Here is a 22,615-nt window from a genome sequence, read left to right as displayed (position 1 = left end):
TTTCGACCAGACAGCTACCAGAAAATCACTTTTCTACAAAAACCTGTTGCTATCTTGTTACACCGTAAGAATGAATCATTGTCCAGCCACACAGTACAAATCACAGTTAGCAAATGTAGCTGCCAGAGGTTTCAGGAGCTCATATGCAGAAAGTTGGTCACGGTGATCAGGCAAGCATTGCAACTGCACAGATTTGAAGGAGATTAACTGGTTCCTTCGACAAACAGCTCAGGTTCAGCAGCTGTAGAGAGAGGAGATTATCAGAGCTCTCTGGACTGAAGCTTACTTCTGGGTGTGCTGTGCGCCAGTTTGCAGATCCAGAAGTGAATCATTTTAACAGTTGTACGCTCAAACTGTCAACTTGCAAAATTCTGAGTGGTGCTATACACATAAAAAGAAAACAGTTTGCACCTTTCTTCCTATGTGCAGAATAAATTCACAAAGATTGTCCAAACCTACGCCTGAAAAATGACTGCTGTAGTGCCCTGGTCCTTGTCACAGAACCCTCTTTGCTTGACTTTGTTCAGTGTAGGAGCCTGGGTAGTAGGTTGGAGGAATGCCTCCCATATCAGATGACCCATTGCCCCACGGCCTTTGCTCCTCGCCTACCTTGCAGCAAGGGAGTGCTCCTCAAGGGCGCTATATCCCGTGTCACAAAAGCACCTTTCTACACAACAGGGTTACAAAGAATGGTCCACAGCACAGTGGTTCTCCTTGGGTTGACTCCAGACCGCTGTAGTTGGATTTCAGACCTCCCCCTATGCTTCCAGCCAACATCCTCATTGGTGGGGATGTTCTTTCCCCCCAAAACTGGCAGAGATATCAGAGAGACCCTGCAGCTCCTGGTGCTGCCACCAATAGAGAGGATAAATGACCATACCACTTATGCATAACTGGGTGAGTCTTATTGATTTTGTTAAATTACACATATTGCATAGAAAGTTAAATATCAGTATTATGGGTAACCTGTTGAAATTATTAATTTATGTTTAAAGTATGGCTTATCTGAGTTGGGGACTATCTCAGACTTAAAAAATGTACCGGCATAACCCATGAAGATGTAGGCTTTCATTGCAGGTAGCAGCTGATTGGCAACTATTAATCATTTTTGAATGGTCAAACTGCAGATTTATCGAGCCGCAGAGACATAATGTAGTGCCTACCTGAAATTTGCAATGTATGAAATGTGAATCAGAATGGTAAGAACAATACTGAGAATGTTAATAGGTACGGGACAGATGGCATCACTAGTTACTACAGAGTGACTTGCAACAGTGAACTGCTAATCAGCATGTGCTATTTTTGCAACCTCATCTTTAATCTTAAAGTAAATTAAAAGGAAAATTAATGCAGTCAGACAAAAGCATCATGTATAAACTCATCTGTTTTCAGATCACAGTCAACCATGAGGACTATTTCCTGTCAGTTGACCCTCGTGGCTGTCGTGGTGGTTACACTCACTGTGGTGTCCTGTGCTGAAGCCAAGACTACACAGAAACCAAAATACCAATACACCAAGAAGCCCATCCCTCAGATCACCGTTCACAGTCCTGTGACCACCAGCATGCCCAAGACTCAAAAAATTGGGCCAAGTGCAAAACCTGAGGAGCCCCATCCGCTGCCCCCCACAGAGAAAACCACCTATCCCAGCCACGTCTTTCCAAACTACTACACACAGAGCACTGAGGCCCCTGGTGTTGGCCCTGAGAACTACACCCTGGATTACAATGAGTGTTACTTCAATTTCTGTGAGTGCTGTCCACCTGAGAGAGGCCCCAGGGGACCAAAGGGAGACAGAGGACTGGAAGGTATTAAACCCAGTGGTAAAGCACAGTAAATCAATTAATTTGTTTCTTTGATGTTCAGCATTTTGAACTTTACCTAATGTTGCTTGTCTAGGGCCACCAGGTGATAGAGGCCTTACAGGAGCAGCTGGTTTACCAGGACCTCCAGGAGTGAGTGGGCCTATGGGGTTGAAAGGAGACAAAGGTGATTATAATATGGATAAATACACATGTAAAACTCCGTACTACGAAATGGTTTATTATCAGATATTGTAAGAAAGCAGAATGCAGCTGTGACATATAAAATATTACCAGGACATAACATAAGACAGTAGGCCTCTGGCTACGACACAATACGTTTAAGTAAGTCCCAGTGCATCAGTAAGTGAAGTCATAATCTATCCACGGCACTTCAGTGCGTACAGCACTCAATGAACATGTCACTGTTCACTGTGGCATTCAGTGATGATCCTCATTGACTTTAGCTCAGCAGTACATTCGTTCTGTTGCTAGTCCAAGCAATCACTTTCAGCTCAATGAAAAATTAGCCTATATGAGCACAAAACATGAGGTTAATTAGCTGAATATCTGAGTGGTCAGATTATGATTGTTTCTTCTGACTTTTGCATTTTTTAACTATGCTTTTAACAAGGAAGTAATGTACTGTGAATCACAGCTTAGCTGACGATGGTAATGAGGCGAGCTCTGCTATGATTATTGAATTACTTATTCAGTTTGTCATTGACAGAGAGGGATTGGGTATAGTCTGTTCAATTTGTTGATTAAGACTTGTATGCATGTATACTGAACCTCTAATAATTGAGGCCCTCTGATCCCTTGGGCCTCTGAGTTTTTGCCCTGTTCAATAGTTTTTCTTCATCTAGCACAGCAATATTCATATTATGTCATTAGATATATTATCATATTATTAGCATTATTTATTCATTATGTAAATTTCTCAGGGGAAAAGGGTGACAGAGGAGGCAGTGGGACAGCTGGGTCCCCAGGAGCCCCAGGGAAACCAGGACAAAAAGGTACAAACTTGTTCCATTGACTGTTTAATATTTTTTGTTCTCAGACTTCAGTAGTTCTAAAACAGTTTACTTTACCTTGCAGGTGATGCAGGTTCAAAAGGTGAAAAAGGTGAAATAGGGTTGCCAGGTGTCAAAGGTAGTAGTGGTGAGAAGGGGGAACCTGGCCTCAATGGAACTGCTGGTGAGAAAGGAGAACCAGGAAAAGAGGGACCGGTTGGACCTCCAGGAGTGGCCGTTGAATCAGGCCCCAAGGGAGAAAAAGGGGATAAAGGGGAGTGTGGAACATTCGGGGAGAGAGGACAGAAAGGTGAGCGAGGGGATCCTGGACCTCCTGGCATCCCAGGAGTGATGGGCATTCCAGGAATGAACGGAAAGCACGGTTCCCCAGGTCCTGTAGGTGTCAGAGGGGATCCAGGGCCTCCTGGATCACAAGGAGAACCAGGAGTTAGAGGATCTCAGGGACCACAAGGCATAAGAGGGATGATGGGCCCAAAAGGGGAAAGAGGTTACCCTGGAATGAGAGGGGAGCGGGGTTTTCGTGGATTCAAAGGAGCTAAGGGATCAGGAGTTCCCCAGAAACGTTCTGCCTTCAGTGTAGGAATTTCTCCAAGAAAATCCTTCCCTCCCTCTGGCTTCCCGATACGTTTCGACAAGGTCTTCTACAACGAAGAGAATCACTTCAACTTCACTTCCAACAGCTTCACATGCGTCCATGCTGGGGTTTACGTCTTCTCCTTCCACATCACTGTACGCAATCAGCCACTGCGAGCCACACTTGTGGTGAACGGGTCACGGCGTGTAAGGACAAGGGACTCTCTGTACGGTCAAGACATCGACCAGGCGTCCACTCTGGTTGTGCTGAGGCTGGCGGTGGGTGATCAAGTGTGGATGGAGACTTTTAGAGACTGGAATGGGGCATATGCCAGCAGTGAGGATGACAGTATCTTTTCTGGATTCCTGCTTTATTCAGACAAAATCTGATACCCTACTGAAAATATCTTTTTCTACTGGACTATTTCAACTTTCCTATAAAGGCCAAATACTGGTGGTGCTACACTATCACTTATGAACTGCTCAAAAGCTGTACAGCACTCTAGTCTGAAAATGTATAGACTGGCAATATCATATTTATTGTTTCACTGTACTAGTAACTTCTTATTTTTGCTTTTGAATCTTTTCTATTAATTGTCATCAGGTATATGAACACTCATCACAACAGTTCTTTTTATGTACGGCAAACTCTCACTGCTCTCATTTAAAAGTCTTGACCCCACGAAGTCACCCTCACCTCACTTGAAAAGACCACCTCATTCGCTGTTCCTCCTGTCTTACTCCTCTTCGTACACTGTTGTCTTTGTTGGATGTCTTGCTATACTATCACTGAAGACTTGCCCATCTATATGTAATTGCAAAAAAAAAAAAATAAAAGTGACAGGAAAATATAACGTATGTGTTAAACATGCACCATGTAGTTTCTACCACTAGGGGTCTCTCAATAAAAATTAAACAAAAGATGTAAGTAGCACGGCATTTCTCTGGTTTTGCACATTGTTGCAAACATTTAGCATAATGTGAGCCCTCAACAGTACCGTCTACAAGATATATAACTAAATTTTAGTTGCTTTTAGACATTTTAACGCAAGAATGCTACATGCTATAAGTATGCAGAGAATATCACTGTGACCTATAACTGTGTTAGTATTCTGACTGTAAAGTCACCGTCCATATTATAATAACAATACTTCTAATATGTAAGCACCATTGCTATACAATATGTTTGAAAAAAGAGATTGTGTATGTATTGAAAATAAAATCCAGTAGAACCTATCATTTATGGAATGCTTTATTTGCTTCAACCAATATGGCATTAATTATTATCATCAGCACTACTGATCCAGTTAGTTTTGTACAGATGAAATCATGGAGTTGATACTTGGCAATCTGTAGCTTGTATATTTCACAGTTAATCAAGTGTGCACTGGCAGTACAATGGCCCTGTACATATGATTTATATCTGATAGTTAAAAACATGGCAGCCGTAAGTTGCTACTCTGATTTATTATTATTCATTTCTGCACCAGTCTGTGATGGGTGCTAACTTGCCACACTGGGACAGTGACTGGAGAGTCATGAGACACATCATCAGATTCCTTGGGCATGTCACCAGACTCTCCAGACATTTCAACAGATTCTTCTGGTATGTCGACATTTTCTGTGATAGCAATCTTGGAGGAAGACTGGACTGCAGATAGCAGAGTACTTGGCCTGAGACCTGAGGCCTGAGGCACTTCAGTAGGTTGAATAAAAGCAGCAGTTACAGTGGATTTGTGAGGAGAAGGTCGGGCAGTTGCTGGCTCAGGTGCATGAGGCAAGGACCAGTGTGAGGATGAGATTGGGGGAGCTACAGGTCTTGTACCTCTGGATTGAAGAAATGGAGGCAACATCTGTGGTCCTATTGGGTCAGAGACAAGTTGACCTCAGAAGTTTGGCAAAATTTCTGGGCAGTGTTTCACAATTTCAACAATTCAGGAAGAGGACTATTGGGGTTAAACTTTTTATCCAGGACACACAGCAGGTAATATTTATTTCTAAGTACCTGTCACTTGTCCATAGCTTTTGGGCTCACTCCACCTGACGAGGTCTAACACAGGCACCTTGGCCCTGCAGCTGTATAGGCCCGGAGTCCGTCTGACCGTAACATGGTTGTCAGAGTTTGCTGTTCCCAGTTGTTTATTATTCTTGTAGAAATAGTAGTGTACTGGGGGGGCGGGAGCAGGGGCGTTGTATTGGTGGTGGCAGATGAGCTTCATCGAATGTGCTGGAATCAGGTCATTGTCTTTCTCAATCTCCAAAACTGGCTGCGACAGAACCTCTGCGATAGAGCAGAAGAAGAGAAAAAATTATTCATTGGTATTAGTAGCAATAGTCGAAATAGTTTAAATTTATTCTGTATTCTATGTCATTATTAGTAATACAGGAATAGTTTGACTTTTAGGGGAAGCTTTTTTTACTCTCTTGCCCTGAGCTACATAAGAAGATCCATTCCACTCTCATGGCTGCTTATACAAAATATGTCGCTACAGCCAGCAGGTTAACATAGTTTAGCATAAAGACTGGAAACAGCAACCAAAGCCAAACCCAATATATAAACTCACCTAAGACCTGCACTAGGGTGTTGGTTGAAATTACAGAGCGTGTACGTGCATCTGCGTCCCAGGACGCCCGACATGAATACATTCCTCGGTCCTCCGTGGTCAAGTTGGTTAGGTAGAAATGTGGATTCATGCCCTTTTGTCTCATAACTTCAACACCGTCTTTGTACAGAATCACTTCATGAAGTGGGGCTCTGCCTCGCAAGTGACACGTGACCTTCAAGGTGTCTCCAACCAGGCTGGGATGAGGTGGGACTTGCAGGATAGCCCACCCTCCTGGGATCACAAGGAAGACAATTGCCTCAAAAGAGTATCTTGTGGACTTGTACTGATATTTACATTTAAAAAACCAAAAGCAAACACACAGGAACCATCATGAAATTAAAAGAGAATTTCAAGCCAGCAGTGTTCATTTTGTAGTCTTAAAGGTCCAGTGTGTTTGATTTAGTGGCATCTAGTGGTTAATTAACAGATTGTAAACAACTGAACATGACTTACCCTCCCCTTAGCAAGCGGATTCAAGAACCTACACTGGCCTCTAAACATGTTTCTTTGTGTCTGGTTTGTCTGTTCTGGACTACAGTAGAAACCTGGCAGTGGCAGACATTTTTCTTAGCGGTCAGTCAAGGTATTGGAGAGAAAAAATCCCTTGCAGCCCATAAAAGCATTTGCCTCAAAGACCACTATTATAAAAATTACAGAAAACTATTAACAAGACACCTTTTCGATCCATGGAGGTTTTAAATTTCTAAAACTCTGAAATCTATGTGTGGGCTGAGCGGGAACTTGGGGTTGGACCAGTGGAAAAATCACTACCGCTAATATTCACTGGACTGGACTGGAAGTCAGGAAGATAATCAGAAAATTTTGTGGTGTGGTGTACTCCAGGCGAGCAATTCTTTTCTAGCCTGGAGTACACCAATTAATGCTTCTTTATAAAGTTATAAAGCGTTTACATAGAAAAATCTCATTCTAAGGTAACAGAAACAGAATTTTTAGTTTCAGCTGATAATACATTTATGAAAACATAATTATGAATATCATATTCTGCTTCTGCCAATAACCACTGGACATTTAAAAGGAGTAGAAGCTGGAAAAGGGGTCCCAACATTTAAATCAAGTACATTTCTAATGATACTGATAAACCAGATCTTACCATCAACGGTGATCTCCACAGGCAGACTTTGGAGGGTGTGTATTTTTCCCACCACTGTGTCCCTCACTCCCCGGCAGTAATATTTCCCACTGTCTTTAACACGGACTTTCCACAGAAAGAGTTGTTCACCAGTGTGCAAGGGTTGCTCAGATCCCGTGAACCACACGTATTCCCAGGTGGACCTGTGGGGATCAGAAACGCTGCATTTCAGCCGGACACTCTCTCCAGTGAAGATCTTTGAGTGCCCTGACACCATCTCCGCTACAGCTCTGAAGGAGGTCACAGAGGCGGCTTGGTGGAGACAAATACATATATGTTTGTTAGGGAGCAACATCTAAATCATCCGCATAGTTTCACTGTTTCAATCATTAATGCTTAACTCACACATAATCACATTCAGGTTTGGTATATGTTAAGCTTGCAAATCATGATATTGTTATGCAAAGTTGCTCCAAAGCTAGAATTTAATTGTAGGAACATTTGATACATACCCTGAGGCACTGCAAACTGTGGCAGCATTGAAAGAACTGAAAAAAGGCAAACAACCAAGAATAAGATCAATTAAATAGCAATAATTTAAACACAATGTTAGATTTATGAGATGCAGTGAATGAAGTGAAGAAAACTCACCAAGAAGGGAAATGAACCTGTCCATTTTGGTTGCTCTGTTTGTAAGAAACAGAGACTGAGGGACATTCTTTTATAGCTACTGATAAGGGAAGTGAAAATGTTTTTCCTGGTTTTTTTTTTCTGAGCTTGCATTCATCACACAGGATATCCCTTTTTCCAGAAATAACGTTTCTTTTGAAAATGCAAGCATTAAACCCGTAAAACCCCAACATTTAACAAGAACGGGTGATTTTTGCGGTATTAGAGACCATAATCTTTTTGTTAAAATCAAAGTTGAATGGAAATGGAGACACATTTACAAACATTTCATATTATGGTCGTATTGATGTGGCAACCCAATGTTTTCTGTTATTATTTATTATAACCTTTACAAATTAAATCCTTTGGTTATTTCTTCATTTCTCCTTAGTTTAGTCGACCTCATCTGGGAACAAACAAAGGGAAGTGAAAGGGACACACTTTTTCAGAAGTCTATTTCAGATGAAATAAACCTACGCCCTGTGAGAAAAAGTCATGGAAAGAATAATACAAAAATCACACTATATACATGATTATTTTAAATGTCTCTCCAGTGAGGTGGAAGTCATTTTTGCATTGTATAAACCTCTTTTGTTTGTTTTTTGGTTTGATTTGTTGTATAATTAATAATAACACAATTGATTAGAACAAGCACATCTTGTACAAGCCCATATGTACATTTAAAGAATTACTGGTCCCTGTAATTATTCCTCCTGCTCAAACCGGCTGGGAAAAGCTCCCCAAACTGGGGACAAAATCAACATTTGTCACTCTGTGCAAGTTAACTTTAGCAATCTGAGTTAGTCAAATCAAGTTGGGATGTTCCAAACTTAGTCTTTTTATTACAAAATTCTCTCTTTGCGCTTTGATGTACAGCGTTTGATGTGAAGAAACCCACATCAAACTACGACAGTGGATTTTGTCCCTCATGAACTACACTGATACTACAAAGATTCAGTTCAGCTCTTCAGTGTAAATATGGACATGTGAGCAAGACAAACTTGAAAAAATGTGTGCTTATGCTTTAAATAAGACTTCATGAATATGTTCCCAAACAAGTTGAGGTTTAATCTCTGTTTATGTTTCTGACTATAACATACACAGCAGATATCCCTGCTTTAGTGTGACTCTTGATAACTATCTCAATAGGGCTATTGCTATGTGGCAAATTTGAAATTAGTCTGTAAGTAGTCTACTGACTGTTTCCAAAATGAAAAAATATGAACTCCAGGAATATTACATTTTCTTATTATTACATTACTAACATTCATATGCTAAATAGTGAACTTCTCAGTGTGTGTGTGTGACGTGTTTTACTTTAATCCTAGCTTGCAAAATCATCAATCATGTGAAGCAGCATGAACAGGAACTGCATGAGTGCACATGCATTTTCAGCTTTTATTCATCATCAGCACACACCCATAGATGCAAATAAATCAATACTGCTCCAATAAGTTACATTTAAATAAAAGACAGTATTGAGCTGCTTTCTCCCAAGTGATACAATAACAAACCTATAAGGTTACAAAGATGATGTTTTAAACTTCTTTAAAATACCTGATAAATGGCTTCTGCATACAGTGCAATATGAAATCATTCAAGCTATTAAGTTCGCTTTAAAAATCTTTTCTCAAACTAATCCTGGACAGCAATTCCACACCGACTATACTGCTGCAAATGAGAATTAAAAAAAAAGGAAGAAATAAATTAAAACCTAGCAACACAAAGAAATCTTGGCTAGAGAGCAAAAGAAAGCAAACACACAACTTCCACAAACATTTCTTCCACTACACGACTGCCAAATACAAGGACAGTTGTAACACATCTGTGCGGTGACAGACCACCACACTGTTTTCACCAGTCGTCTTTTGATACTTTCAAATGAATATTAGCCATAACTTCCTTCATTAAATGTACTTCTGAATAAAGAGCTTCAAAATCAAACTCCAGAAAAGTGCTTCAAAATAAAAGTCGGTAAGTTTATGCTGAGTCTTTTGCGCTCCTAATGCAACGAGCCTAATGAGAGATTTGTGTGGCTTGTAATTACTTGGTAACAGCATCGTCTTTGTTTTATTCAATACTTAATCCAACAGCTCCGACACAGCGATTAATCATCTAAATCATCTAAAAATGGATTTATTTTTTTTTTCTTCCCCCCAATGGGACATGCTTGAATGAATACATGAAAATGTGACTGTTCACATGTCTTCAATGAATGTTATTTACTACCATAAGTATTACAGGATTAATAACTTCTATTGCATCCAAAACAATTTATTCTTGCCACTCTATAGAAAAATAAAATCACTTCTGTACATCCAGCTTATGACTGGACTGAGACGTATGACAACTGGAGGACTTGGAGATTCGTCAACGTTAATGAAACATGTCCATGCAACACACCCTCTCGTTCACACATTCTTGCCTGTGTGCAAAACCACACACACACACACCCTTTTCTCCAGATATTTCTCGACAGCACATGGAAATGCACTGAAAAATAGGTGAGAAGCATGAGCCTGAGGCATGAATTATTTTAGTGTGGGGAAGTTAAGTTTCACATTATTCAAATTTCTCAATTTCCTATGCCAAAACATATTTTCCTGAAAATTCTGGTTATTCATGTTATAAGATGTTACTCGGGCAGGGAGGTCCTTTTCTTAAAAAAATGCGAATGAAGACAGAAACGCATTTAACACCACATCTAATACATACTGAGGTATTGAAGATGCCACTGTGGGTGACCAACAAATCGGGAAAAACTTGGAGTGGAGTCATTCTGCTCCTCTGAATTAAAAGGAGCTGGTTGAGGTGGTGTGCAAGGTTTCACTGCACATCTCACTTACAGGCTAAGCAACAGTGTACTTGGCCTCTGTGATTTTCTCTCTGGGGAATATGCTTAGATGCTTTTTTTCTGCTGAGAGTTAAAGGAGAAGATCTATACTACTCACATGTCTGTGCATTAAATATGGAGCTGAAGCCAAGAGACAGTTAGCTTAGCTCAGCAGGAAGATGGGTGGCTCTATCCGTAAGAACGAAAGTCCAAGTATTAGCACCTCTGAAGGTCACAAAACCACGAGCGGCTTGTTTTTATCCTTCAGTTTTTGCACAAAATAAAGGAGCAAGATGTGACATTTTAATTTTGACCTCTGGACGGAGCCGGGCTCACTGTTTCCCACCTTTATGCTAAGCTAAACTAAATGGCTAAAACTTAGCGTTCTTCTCATCTAACTCCGTGCAAGAGAGCAAATAAGTGTGCTCCCCAAAATGCCAAACTTTTCCTCCTTTAATCCATTGTTTCTGTTACTCTTCAAGGTAGTTTCAGGGCCTCTAGGACAATGGATGGATAGAATAGTGGAGTGCTGAAATGATCCATGTCAGGTGGCTGCTGTATGTGCATATGGACAGCAACGTTTAACAGCAAAGGAAAGAGGGGAGGAGGAACATTAAAGCCTTTAGAGATGTTTTTTAGAGCAGAGCTCTTCACATCATCCAGCAAACACTTGCGGTTGCAGCGGAGGGGGCAGGAGCTCATTCTCAACATTATCAGCGTCGATTGCTGATGATGCTGCAGCAGTTGTCCCACTATCTGTGGTTGCAGGAGGGTTTGGGGTCTCTGTTGGAAAGCTCTCCAGAACGCTCTGCACCTTCTGCTCCACTTCGTCTGTCCAATCGATAAGGTCACACTCCAGCTGGCGAGCTTTCTCCATGACCCGCTCCTGCCTTTCCCCGAGGCCTGTTAGCAGGTCCAGTCGTTTGTGGACCTGATTGAGAGCTGCACTGCCTGGGGAGCAGGAGGAAGGTCCCGTGGCCTGTGGCCAGTGGGGGGACGCCTGACCAGACATGTAGAGCTCAAACTCCTCAGAGCTCATGTTCAGAGACTGGCCGTCCAGCTTCTCAATGAAGGCCACTGCACAACACTGGAGAGAGGGGAGGGTCAATTAAAAAAGTCTTACTCTGAGACATCAGATTCACTTTGATTTAAAAACATTTTTTGGCATTTTGCCTTTACTGGACAGTTCAGACATGACCTATTCTTCTAGCAGGATATCCCACATTTACTCAGATTTTAGACCTTTGAATACAAACTTAAGTGGTAAAACAAAGGGCTCCAAAACATGAGTTGACAAATTTCTTTTTCTCAATCTGCCTTTTCCTACTTTGCACAGGATTAGACAACAGCACAGTGACACAAGAGGTTTTCAAAACAAAGCCATGAGATGTGTTAGGCAAAATGTTAACATGCCTTTTGGCTTTACATCGGGGGCTATTGAAACTACTCTCTTGTAACTCAACTGCTTCTAACATGGATTTCCTATTTGAGATGGCTTTGTGGATGAGCTGGACTGACATCAAAATCTGAAAACTACTGATGATTATTTACACTCTGTTGCCAGTTTATTAGGTCTATCTAATCAAAACCAGACCAATCTAATACGACAATCTTTCAATAAATCCGATCTACACGAAGGTTAGAATGTTAACTTTTTGTTTAGAGAGGTGAGCTTCACTCATTAATTTTGGAGGAGGATGTTTGTTTGTTTTTTTAACTGTACTGAATTGTACAATTCTTATACCCTCGCTAATATGAGTAATAGAAACACCTGTCAGTATAACAAAAAAACAATTCAACAGCTTCACAACCTCAAATGTGGAGACTTGGGACATGTTCATAGATAAGAAACACAAATGTAAGCGAGCCTGTACTGAATTTCTCACCAGATTAGTGAAGTAGTAGCCATCCTCTCCAGTCATGAGTCTGCTGGGGTTGCAGAAGCGGGTGATATACTGGATGTTGGACTGCAGTCTCGGAGGGTTTGCTTTCAGTACAATGTAGATGAGCGTGGGAAGGAAGTCATCCGCAGACGCAGCCTCTTTTTTGCTGACTTTAATGGCGTTGAAGATGTGCTTGCTGCAGCGAGTGATGCACGCCAGCTTGTCCTTGGGCACACGCTTTGAATCCATTTCAATCACATCTGAAATGATGAAGGGATTCGAGAAGATAAATTGTTTATTTAAAAAAGTCTTACTGTATTTCTAACGCAAAGACTCCTATCATGACCTTTTGAAAAATAAACCTAGTGAGGCTTACCCGTGATGGCTTTGACTACGCTGTCAGACACCTCAGGGATCTCCTCATCTACAGGAACACACAGCATCTCAATGGTGACCCAATGCAAGGCTCTGCAACAGAAAACAATAAGTACCTTTCAGATATAGTTTGTAATTGTGTTTCCTTGTGCTCAGAGGGAATGCGGAGTGATAAATGACGATTTTTGTTTGCTGACCTGATTCTCTTCTGAATGGCCAAGTCTTTCTTCTCGTCATCTGTCGTCTCAGGACAGAAGACTTCCTTGTAGAGACGAGTCATCATATACTTCTCCACTTCATCCATAACACTCTCCACATGATCTGATGAGCCTGGGAACAGAAGCGCCAAAAGAAAAAGATACACAGAGACCTTATACACTGTACAATGTTGGTGATATTCACTGTTTATATGTGATTCTTCTTGCGTGTTAAGCAGTACCTTTGAACTGGGTCTGGAGGCGTTCAGAGAGGTTCTGGTAGAAGTCCTGCACACACTCTGACAGCTCATCAGCGCCCATGTCCTGAACAAGAAACTCAAATCAGATTTAAATGAATTTCAGCTTAAAATACACTAATGGTACAAATACAAAATCAAACTCAAATATGACAGACTGATATACAGTATATAGCGCAGAATTCAGATTTCGGTAATTCAGGCAATTTTGCAATTACAAGATCATTTTGGATGTATCAACAATTAATATCTCATAAAATTAATTTCTTAAAAACTTCTGCACAAACTCAGCATCTCTCAAGAAATCATTCGATGTTTCAGTAGTTGCAAAACAAATGTTTAATACATGCTCCATGTATTTAACATAAGTGAGAAGTATTCATACAGAAAACTTAAATGTTTCCTACATGCTCATTTCACCCACAAACACATGAAACATGACAGTTATTCCACTTCAGCTCACCCGCTTATAGACCATGCTCTCAGTGAAGGCACGGCACTGTTTGAAGATCTCCCTGCCAGACTTGAGGGGCTTGAGAAAATCAATGAACTCTCGCGTTGCATGGTCACTGTCCACAGAGGGGTGACGACTTGCAGAGGAGCTGGGGCTTGGGCTGGACTGTGAATCAAAGGGTGCAGTATCTGGGGGAAAACCCCAAATGTTACTTTAATCAAAGCTACATAAACAGCATTTCCTCCTAATGTGATTGCCACATTAAATGAAACTACTGTGGTTTGCACTCCTGTTAACCTGTTGTAATCACACATTGAGTACAATCTCAGGTTACAAAATTAGGGAAGTGACTGAAAAAAAAAACAAAAAACAGAAAGTTTCGATGACTTGCTGTTTCTGTAATACTTTTCAAGTCCAATGGGTCACCAGAAACAGTTCCGCAAAAATGCAGGCAGAGAAAAAGTTTTATCAAAACAAGCATACAATCAGCAAAATGAATAATAAATAAAAATATCGCTTGATAATAACAGTCATCGCTCAACAACAGCAATGAAAACTTTAAGACTGAAGATTTGATGAATAATGACTAGCATCTCTTAGAGTATGTGCAATTATGTTTACCTTTTTTCGGTGGGGTTTTTGTGGAAGGAGTGAAAAACTTTGTCACTGTGTGGACTTTGCTAGACTTTTCCTTAGTTTTTCTCTCTTCAAACTTGTTGAAGGGTGTGATGGTAGACTGTGATTGGGCTTTCTGGTGTCTGCTTGCATATGCTTCCTCTTCCTCTCTCTGCAGCCTGGGAGGGACAAGACAGCACAAGTGTAATAGCTGTCAGGTGGACGGACGGAAACGAGCAAGTCGTCAAAATGAGGAGGCATCAGAACAAAAGATACAGCATGTGCCTAGGAATAATCCGACACTGGACTCAGAGAGACAGACATACCTCTCAGCAAGTGCCCAGTCTTCCTGAATCTGTTTTTGCTTTTCTCGTTGATTTTCCTCTCGCCAGCACTTCGAACACAGGCCCTGCCAAGCAGTGTTGCCATAAAAACCACATCCTTTCTTGCAGAGCAGCTCTGATTGGTCCAGATGGATCCCACGCCGCTGGCTCATCATCCTTCACCAAAGTTAAGAAGACCGCTGGATGGAGCACAAGACAGAAAATTTTAACAAACAAAATTGTAGGTACGACCAGCAAAGGTGCGACCAAACGATGCATTGTAGTGTATACAAAAAGACGGGTCTCTCTGCTCGTTAATCCGGTAAATCTTTCATTCAAGTTTGCAAACAACTTTCTACAGCGTCGACTCGTGGCTGAGTCTAAGTCCAAATGTCAGCACACGTCGTCGATCAGAACCAGCAAATTTAGCTACTGTAGTTTATTGTAGTATGAGCAAAAAAAGTCATGTTAATTGGGGTCTTGATAGCTCTAATACGAATTCGTTTTGTGTAGGAAAGCATCTGCTGCAGGGAATGTGTCCAGCTTTGACCTATCTGTTAGCAATAGCTGATAGCCAGCAGTTGACTGTCACAGTAATGAAGTCACAGAATATCCCTTCAAAATAGAGTTGTCTCTTAGTAACAGTTACTCCCTACCTCTCTGAAAGGGGCTATATTACTGTAATGTTAGACTCATACTAAAAAGGCGAAATCAACAAGCTAATCTACAGTTAGCTAGCAGTGTTTACCAAAGCTAATTACAGTGCTAACTTGGCTAGCTAAGGTAAGTAGCTAACTTAACATTATATTAAAGAAGACGTTCCAGTTTGGCAACGTGAATTTTGTGTAAACAACACTCTCGTTCATAGTGTCAAAAATCTCCGGTAACCTTATCCTCGCTCCAGCTCCAGGCTACTGTTGTTGAATGTTTACACTAGCCAAGCAGCTAGCTTTGTCCCACAGCCATTTTGTCTTCAGATACTCTTCTTCTCTGATTTTTTCCTATAATGCTTTATCGCCGCCTAGCGTTGCACAGGTGTTGTAACAAGATCAGTTATGGTTCTGTGCTATCAAAGTAAGCCAGCGAGTATAACACCGGGGCCCTAAAACTGAAGCAGCTAAATGTAACTCCGCCATGATTCATTTTAATAACTAATGTGACAAGTCAAAATCTGACATGTGAAAGAGGCACATAATAAATCCTAATATCACATCCCCCTTTATACTGATCACCTTGGATGGAGTCAAAAGAGGCTCCTGGATGGCCTTCTTGCAGGGAAATACTCAGCAGAGGTGGTACTGGTGGAAGTACTCTGAACCTTATAAGCAAAACAATATTTTGACATTTTGACACAGATGTCTTCCTATGGACTCTATGTTTCTCAGGTCAGGACTCAGCAGTCCACCTACATATCAATGACAATTTATATTATGATGATTATTTTGAAAATAATATTTTCCCATTGGTGGTATCACATGTGGAAACAAAAGTAAGGAGAAAGATGACATAACATTATATTCAACACTTTGAAAACAGTGCAGTCATGTTTTTTCGTTGTTTTTTTTTTTTTTTTTTGCTGTTAATCTCAGTTAGGGTTGATATTGGGACACCTTCATTTTTGTGGCTTGTGACTTACTGTATTTTGAGATCGAAATTATATTTGTCCTGCTGGCGACATTAAAATGCAGTTCCTGTTGTGGACACTAGATGTCACTATATGTATGCATGTATTACTTGAAAGCTCTTTCTAAGCCAGAGAAGCTTCACAGAAGGTGCAGTAACACTGTTCCCATTCGAAATATTATTCTCTAAGTCTGATCCAAATGTTGTGACTAAACGTCCTGCCCATTGAGCTGTCAGGGATGCTACGACAGACCACTTTGTTCACAGATGTACAGACTGACTTGGAACCCTAAATTCTTATGTTGAGACTGGCAGAAACTCACAGTGCTATTTTGAATTCGGTTGGAAATAATTCTATAAAAAAAAAAACTTGTGGTTAAAACTAAGAAACGCGTTTGTTTCTACATCACATACAGTACACCAGCTACGTTTACGATGAAAACGTTTTTTGAATGTCCTGTCAACTGTGTTATAGAGCAGCGGCCATGTCCTTATTAAATATATCATACTCGTATATAAATCTTAGTAATTCTTATGGCTTAAAAATCGTCATAGTTATTTTTACCTATGCCTTTCTTTTAGGTTTAGCCTATTGAACTTGGTTAGATATATATGTAAAATACTTGAATGAGGTATATCCTGCATTACATATCATAGTTCCTGTCTTAATCGCAAAAAGGAAAACAAAGTGAAAGGCAAACGCTGCTTTACCATAGCAACGGCTGGTATATCCGCAGTCGTGGCCTCTTTTTTCCGGTTTCAACTTTGGACTGTCAAACACAGTCTATCGCCACCTGCTGGCATGGAGAGTTACTTCCTTTCCTTCTAGAATACATATTGGTCAGTAGTTGAGCTACTTGGCAGTCGACCCCAAGTCTTTGCGGTGTGTTCAAGTGCCCTTTTTTTAAAAAAATAAATAAATAATAATAAATCGCAGCACTGAAGAAATGGCAGGTAAGTGTAGACTCCGCAGCAAATGCACTCAGTAAGTTAACCACGACTTACTTGGTATGCCGGCGGCAAACGCAGGCGATCGGTCAGCATACGTGAATCTATTCTAATCGTTAATTGTTCACAACCGTAGTGTTATGTGATCTGCTGTGAGAAAGGCGAGAGATACAAACGATTTCTTTCCTTATAGTACATAGTGTCAAAGAAAAGTTTGAAAGAGTTTCGATTATGATGTACTTGGTTGCTTGTGCCATGTATTACTTTCTCATGATCATACCCGCGCACGTCAGACTCAAATCGAAAGTGTGGCTTCTCGACTGAAAGCAGCTACAGATCTCAGTGATAATACATTTGTGAATGTGGAAGTTGAGAACACATCGGGAGTCTGTAAGGGCCCTTATAGACTTTAATCCAGCAGATTTAAATCCTGCCGAGGCATTGGGGTGTAGATATCGTGAAGGCACAATGATGATTTAGTGCGGAAACACAACCAGTTATTGATTGTTAGCTCACACTTACTTCATTCACATAGTTTTGTGTATTACTTTCACATGGCAGGACTTTTTTTTTATTATTGTCATTATTATTTTGTCAGCTTTTTTTATATACAAATATGGGTGGGGGCTAAAAGAACAGCAAAAACCAAAAAATGTGTGTATGATCCAGTAAAATTCACCACAAACTATACGCCCAGTCGTGCGGTAGAATCAACACTTTTCTAAAGCAGCTTCAACATAAAAAAATACCTGAACATTATGACATTCACGCAAGAAGGGTTCATTACGCAGTGATGTTTTGTTAATATTCCTACTGTCTGATTATTTCAGTGCCTATTGAAATCACCTTTATAAGATAAAAATTTTGAATTGTGTAATTGTTATTATTATCATTGTTATCATTATTTTGCTTCACATTCTCCCCCCTGCAGATGACCTTTCTCGGGTGAGGACCAGCTTTGTGGAGAAGGTGTCCACAGTACTCATCAGTCAGCTCCTGGATGATGTTTTGCTGGACCGTATCGTGAACGATGGTGAGAAGGAGTCGGTGCTCGAGGCGAACAGTACCAGAGGAGACAGGGCTCGCTGTCTTATTGACACCGTGAGGAGGAAAGGGAACAACGCTAGCAGGATGATGATCGCCCACATTCAGCAAAGAGACCCCATGCTTTACGCTGAACTGGGTCTGTCCTGTGGTCAGCCCGCTCAGCCAGGTGAGCTGACAAGAGACCTTCATCGTATTTTCCTTCAAACCGGCATTGGACTTAAACTCTGTCATAAATGCATGCCAGTACAAAAGAGAAGCGGATCATTATGAACAGAAATGTTTTGCTTTTCCCTGCTGCAGAGCCCCCAGTGGAGCAGGAATGGTCGGCCTCGCTCATCCCCACCACTGATACATTCTGGAGGGAGAAACTGAATGATAAACATGTTGGTCACTCATAAAAGCCGTGTCAAATATCTCATATCTCATATATATCTTTACCCTCATCTATTGGCTAGTAATTGAAGCAACAAAAAAAAGCAACTAATCTCTCTAGAAAAGTGCTGTTTAGTGAGTCCAAAGTGTACAATTTACACAACCTCTATCAGTTACCATGTTGATATTTTTGTTTGAATTTCTTCCTTTTTAAATTTGATTTTCAGGTTTACTCTGTAACCAAAAAGTCCATTAAGAATCGTGTGGCCCTGCTAATCACTAATATAAAGTTCGCTAATGAGAAGTTCAACAGAAATGGTGCTGAGAAAGATGAGGAGAACATGGATAAACTGCTCACTAGTCTGGGCTACAAGGTGGTGAAATACACAAACCTCACAGCTAAGGTACCTTGAACCTTAAAACAAAAATATATAGACTTTTTTCTGGTTGATTTAGTGATTTAGTAACTAATACCTGAGTTTTTGTATTCACACAGCAAATCGACGAAGCTATAATTAAGTTCTCTAAACACCCGGAACTCAAAGAGACGGACAGCGTGTTGGTGGTTATCATGTCTCATGGGAAACTGGGAGCTATTCTTGGAGTCAACTGGGAAAATGAGACATCTGGTGATGCGAGCCCAGATGAATTCCCCATCAACAACATCTACAAACACTTGGGCTCACAGAAATGTCCCGAGCTTATGAATAAACCAAAGATCATCATCATCCAGGCCTGCAGAGGAGGTGACTCTCATCTACTTTAACACATACACCACTGAGGTGTTTGCTAATGTTTGTTGTCTTTGAGTGAATGAGTTTTAACAGTATGTAACGTGTGTTTCAGAGGAGGGAGGAGCGGTGCTCGTTTGTGATCAAGCAGACTCAGCTGTGCTTTGTGACGATATAAAACAGTCGGGTCCATCGCCGTCTGCTGATGAAGAAAACATCGAGGATGATACTTTGCGCTGTGTACACAAGGAAAAGGACTTCATTTCTCTTCTTTCCTGCACCCCTGGTGGGTAAACCTAACATTAACTTTAGTATTTTTCAGCTTGGGTTTTATTCTTCCGTGTTTTGTGTCTAAGAGACAACAGTTTTTGAAATCGAGCTGCGAACTGCAGGCAAAACCTGCTGCAGCGTCATCCATTCAGTCAGCTGCGCATCGTCCAAGTGCTTGTTTTTTGCCACTCACAGACTCGGACTGTTATTCGAAATATCTGATAACATTATGGGACGGTCCTTGGCAGACACACACCCTTTTTGTCAAACAATATGATTCTTTTTGTTTAACCACACACAAAAGCCACCAGACTCCATTTGCAGAAACGGTAATTCTGTTCTCGTAAAACACACTTCATTCAAACTCGACTGAACAACAAAATACTGTTTGCAATAAACACTTAATTCGCCGCGTTGATAGTCCCAGAAAAATTGCATGAATCCAGATCTGATCTTTCCCACGCGATGTCGCATCAGATATGCACGTGATGTAAGACCACATATGACAGTGGGTCAAATAAGAAGTGAGAGGGTCAGATTCCATGTGATCTGTGCTGTTCATGCAAAAATGAACAAATAAAGAATCGTGTGTGTGTGTCTGAGCAAAAGAAAAATTGAAATTTTGGCCACTTTTGCCCACAGTGTGATTGTAGTGATGGTGTAACTTAAGGTTTTACTGTGAAAATGTATGGCTGCCCCGTAAACACCTTTTAGAACGAATTGGGTTTAACGCATTGGTTGAGGTGAGGTAATAATATTAATGAAACCCGTGAACAGCATAAAAACACAGGAAATGGTGACCTTTTTTCTACTTCTCCCCGCTTGTGGTAAAAGGTTGTTTTATGAGAACAAACTGTTCTCAAAACAGTTCGTGGTTATGCTTCACCAGGGCAGAGTAATTAGCGCGTGAAAGGCAGAAAAAGTCACAGTATCAAAAATACATCAGAAATGTATCAGAAATACATTGTCTGTAGGTCCTGTAAGGAAGTTGTGCATCAGGTTTGTCCATTTTCATGGAAGCAGACTGACTCACTTAGACACAAAAACATGTGAAAATACAGTCCAGTATGAAAAATACCAAAGTTACTCTTTAAATACTATCATATTTTATTCTGTGGATAATAACACAATGATTAATATTAATAATTAGTAAAAAGTAAACATTTTCTGTTTCTGTATGCTTTTCCTCCAGATACTGTCTCATATAGACAAAGAGGTTTTGGGTCTTTTCTCATCCAGTATTTGGTTGAGGTGATGCATACGGATGCACATAAGGATGACATTGAGGAACTTTTCAGAAAAGTAAGTTTTTCAAGTGCAAACTGTCTTCTGGCTGTGAAGCTTGTATGTGTAATAGGACACAGCAGTAATAAGGACACTCGGTGATTTGTCTCCATGTCGCAGGTCATGCATCGCTTTGAAGACTTTTGCATTCAGAACAAAAGACAGATGCCAACCAAAGACAGATGCTCTCTGACAAAGCGCTTCTACTTCTTCCCAGGCATCTGAGTCTGGATTCTCTGTTGACAACAGATTTGCATCCACTTTTAAAATGGATGAATGAAATTTATGGTTCGATTATTGCATTTCTTTGCCGGAGGGGCAAGAGTCTTTTTTTATAATCTGTCTTTGATAAAACTCTTTTCTATGAACTTAAATCATGTCTTTTATATTTTTATATCAAACTGAAACAGTTTACGGCTTTGAACTATTGCAGCAATTTTATTCATTTGTATTCAACACGTTTCTTACTTATAGACGTCAACGGGTCAGCTGTTTTCCCACAAAACTCTGGAGTAATCATCAGTAGTCTGGGTAGTAATTTGCCAAAAGTCCATAGAATTTCTATCTTGCTATTAATTGTGGTTTGGTTCAATTTACAATTGATTTTCCTAGTTTCCCACCATTTAAAAGAAGTCAGATAGCGCACATCGACTGTATTGCACGCAGGTCTATTCCAGGGCAGGAGTTGTTGGATTTGCGTAACTAAGCTGTGTAATTCTAAGCCTTAAGCTCACTTTAAGGCTTTTCTGTGTACCTTTTCAATAGACACATTCATATATTTTATCCATGTTTTGCAATTTTTTTCAATTATTTTTTTCAATTAATTTTTTTTTTGCGAGGACACCGACATTCAGCACTCAACATTTTCTTAGTTTCTTCTTAATTTGGGCCAAGCTGGGAACGTCTGTTGCTTTTCTGTGCAAATAAAGTTGACTTTCGTGAATTCCTCGGCATATAAAGTACAGACTAAGCGTCAAATCTTTATTCAAGCTAAACCTAATTAATGTGACCAATGACTGTGAGCATGAGCTCAGCAGTTCATACTTCAGCCTTTTACTATCCAAGAAACCTCTGATGTGTTTCAGTTTAAGAGATTACTTTTTCCTTGCATGCACTAACTTTGTTTTGGTCACAAAAACACAAGATTATAGTTCGGCAAAAGTTTTTTCTTTTTGGTTTATTTCAAAACCTTAAATTAATGTGTTTATTTAAAACAAATGAAATGTTAAATATTGGTTGGCATGAGACTGGAAGAAGAAGTAAATGTTCTGCATTCTTTTGAGAAAAGGGGAAGAGACCAGACCAGAGTTGATGCAAAGTTAAGTGCTAAAAGGGCAAAGCCGTCCACCAAAAATGACATTAAATGACATTAAAGCATTATGAATGCATTATGAATGCATTATTATACACTGTGAATTTCCTCATAACGCACAATGAATGTGGTCTTCATAGAAAGTGTTACCAGATACAAGCGACACTAGGTATGTCCAAACAGGAACAGATAAAACATAAATTACCTTAAAAATTTTTTCCAGTTCAGTAACCACACCAACCAAATCAAAGAGACTCGTATGATTTATGTGTCTCTGAGGGACACACACAGCCTTCAAAACACAAGAGAAACATTTA

At 40.3% G+C, this 22,615-nt stretch overlaps 4 protein-coding genes across 7 annotated transcripts; 2 read left to right on the top strand and 2 right to left on the bottom strand.

Moving 5' to 3' along the window:
* The first annotated feature begins 1,405 nt into the window (after positions 1–1,405).
* otol1b (otolin 1b) lies at positions 1,406–3,886 on the top strand. The gene is made up of 3 exons (XM_046388989.1): positions 1,406–1,808; positions 1,900–1,989; positions 2,901–3,886. Exons 1-3 carry the CDS (start codon positions 1,406–1,408, stop codon positions 3,797–3,799), a joined length of 1,392 nt encoding a protein of 463 aa, XP_046244945.1. The 3' UTR covers positions 3,800–3,886.
* Positions 3,887–4,645: 759 nt separating this feature from the next.
* On the bottom strand, positions 4,646–7,861 carry LOC124059340. Its single transcript, XM_046389249.1, has 6 exons — positions 7,757–7,861; positions 7,618–7,653; positions 7,127–7,417; positions 5,974–6,246; positions 5,415–5,690; positions 4,646–5,270 (listed from the first exon to the last, which is right to left on the bottom strand). The coding sequence occupies exons 1-6, from the start codon at positions 7,779–7,781 to the stop codon at positions 4,885–4,887; spliced, it is 1,287 nt and encodes a 428-aa protein (XP_046245205.1). The 5' UTR covers positions 7,782–7,861; the 3' UTR covers positions 4,646–4,884.
* A 1,297-nt stretch (positions 7,862–9,158) lies between these two features.
* Positions 9,159–14,887, bottom strand: LOC124059339 (rab5 GDP/GTP exchange factor-like). Of its 2 annotated transcripts, none has more exons than XM_046389247.1 (8): positions 14,715–14,887; positions 14,395–14,567; positions 13,783–13,961; positions 13,305–13,398; positions 13,063–13,195; positions 12,867–12,958; positions 12,494–12,750; positions 9,159–11,694 (listed from the first exon to the last, which is right to left on the bottom strand). In XM_046389247.1, exons 1-8 carry the CDS (start codon positions 14,885–14,887, stop codon positions 11,263–11,265), a joined length of 1,533 nt encoding a protein of 510 aa, XP_046245203.1. In that variant the 3' UTR covers positions 9,159–11,262. The 2 variants fall into 2 exon arrangements, with proteins under 2 accessions (XP_046245203.1, XP_046245204.1); XM_046389248.1 differs by having other exon boundaries at positions 13,305–13,386.
* On the top strand, positions 14,829–21,945 carry LOC124059341 (caspase a-like). Of its 3 annotated transcripts, none has more exons than XM_046389250.1 (8): positions 14,829–14,952; positions 18,214–18,495; positions 18,630–18,712; positions 18,929–19,105; positions 19,198–19,447; positions 19,548–19,718; positions 20,895–21,004; positions 21,107–21,945. In XM_046389250.1, exons 1-8 carry the CDS (start codon positions 14,916–14,918, stop codon positions 21,209–21,211), a joined length of 1,215 nt encoding a protein of 404 aa, XP_046245206.1. In that variant the 5' UTR covers positions 14,829–14,915; the 3' UTR covers positions 21,212–21,945. The 3 variants fall into 3 exon arrangements, with proteins under 3 accessions (XP_046245206.1, XP_046245208.1, XP_046245207.1); XM_046389251.1 differs by lacking the exon at positions 14,829–14,952 and adding an exon at positions 16,953–17,288; XM_046389252.1 differs by lacking the exons at positions 20,895–21,004; positions 21,107–21,945 and adding an exon at positions 19,835–20,001 and having other exon boundaries at positions 19,548–19,751.
* The last annotated feature ends 670 nt before the right edge of the window (positions 21,946–22,615 follow it).

The sequence above is a fragment of the Scatophagus argus genome, chromosome 5 (assembly GCF_020382885.2).
Source record: "Scatophagus argus isolate fScaArg1 chromosome 5, fScaArg1.pri, whole genome shotgun sequence".
Classification (NCBI taxonomy): domain Eukaryota; kingdom Metazoa; phylum Chordata; class Actinopteri; family Scatophagidae; genus Scatophagus; species Scatophagus argus.
The sequence above is the reverse complement of the archived record's forward strand: the minus strand, read 5'-3'. Positions and strand labels throughout refer to the sequence as shown.

Excerpts from the sequence above, each read along its gene's own strand:
- otol1b (XM_046388989.1), top strand. The coding sequence starts at position 1,406 with ATGAGGACTATTTCCTGTCAGTTGACCCTCGTGGCTGTCGTGGTGGTT. Across the intron at positions 1,809-1,899 it reads GGGAGACAGAGGACTGGAAG|GGCCACCAGGTGATAGAGGC; the intron begins GTATTAAACCCA and ends TTGCTTGTCTAG. Across the intron at positions 1,990-2,900 it reads GGGGTTGAAAGGAGACAAAG|GTGATGCAGGTTCAAAAGGT; the intron begins GTGATTATAATA and ends TTTACCTTGCAG.
- LOC124059340 (XM_046389249.1), bottom strand. The coding sequence starts at position 7,781 with ATGGACAGGTTCATTTCCCTTCTTG. Across the intron at positions 7,418-7,617 it reads ACAGTTTGCAGTGCCTCAGG|CCGCCTCTGTGACCTCCTTC; the intron begins GTATGTATCAAA and ends GTCTCCACCAAG. Across the intron at positions 6,247-7,126 it reads TGTGGAGATCACCGTTGATG|GAGGGTGGGCTATCCTGCAA; the intron begins GTAAGATCTGGT and ends TTGTGATCCCAG.
- LOC124059339 (XM_046389247.1), bottom strand. The coding sequence starts at position 14,887 with ATGATGAGCCAGCGGCGTGGGATCCATCTGGACCAATCAGAGCTGCTC. Across the intron at positions 13,962-14,394 it reads AAAAACCCCACCGAAAAAAG|ATACTGCACCCTTTGATTCA; the intron begins GTAAACATAATT and ends GTTTTCCCCCAG. Across the intron at positions 12,959-13,062 it reads GCCATTCAGAAGAGAATCAG|AGCCTTGCATTGGGTCACCA; the intron begins GTCAGCAAACAA and ends TTTCTGTTGCAG.
- LOC124059341 (XM_046389250.1), top strand. The coding sequence starts at position 14,916 with ATGGAGCACAAGACAGAAAATTTTAACAAACAAAATT. Across the intron at positions 18,713-18,928 it reads AGAAACTGAATGATAAACAT|GTTTACTCTGTAACCAAAAA; the intron begins GTTGGTCACTCA and ends TTTGATTTTCAG. Across the intron at positions 21,005-21,106 it reads TTGAGGAACTTTTCAGAAAA|GTCATGCATCGCTTTGAAGA; the intron begins GTAAGTTTTTCA and ends TCCATGTCGCAG.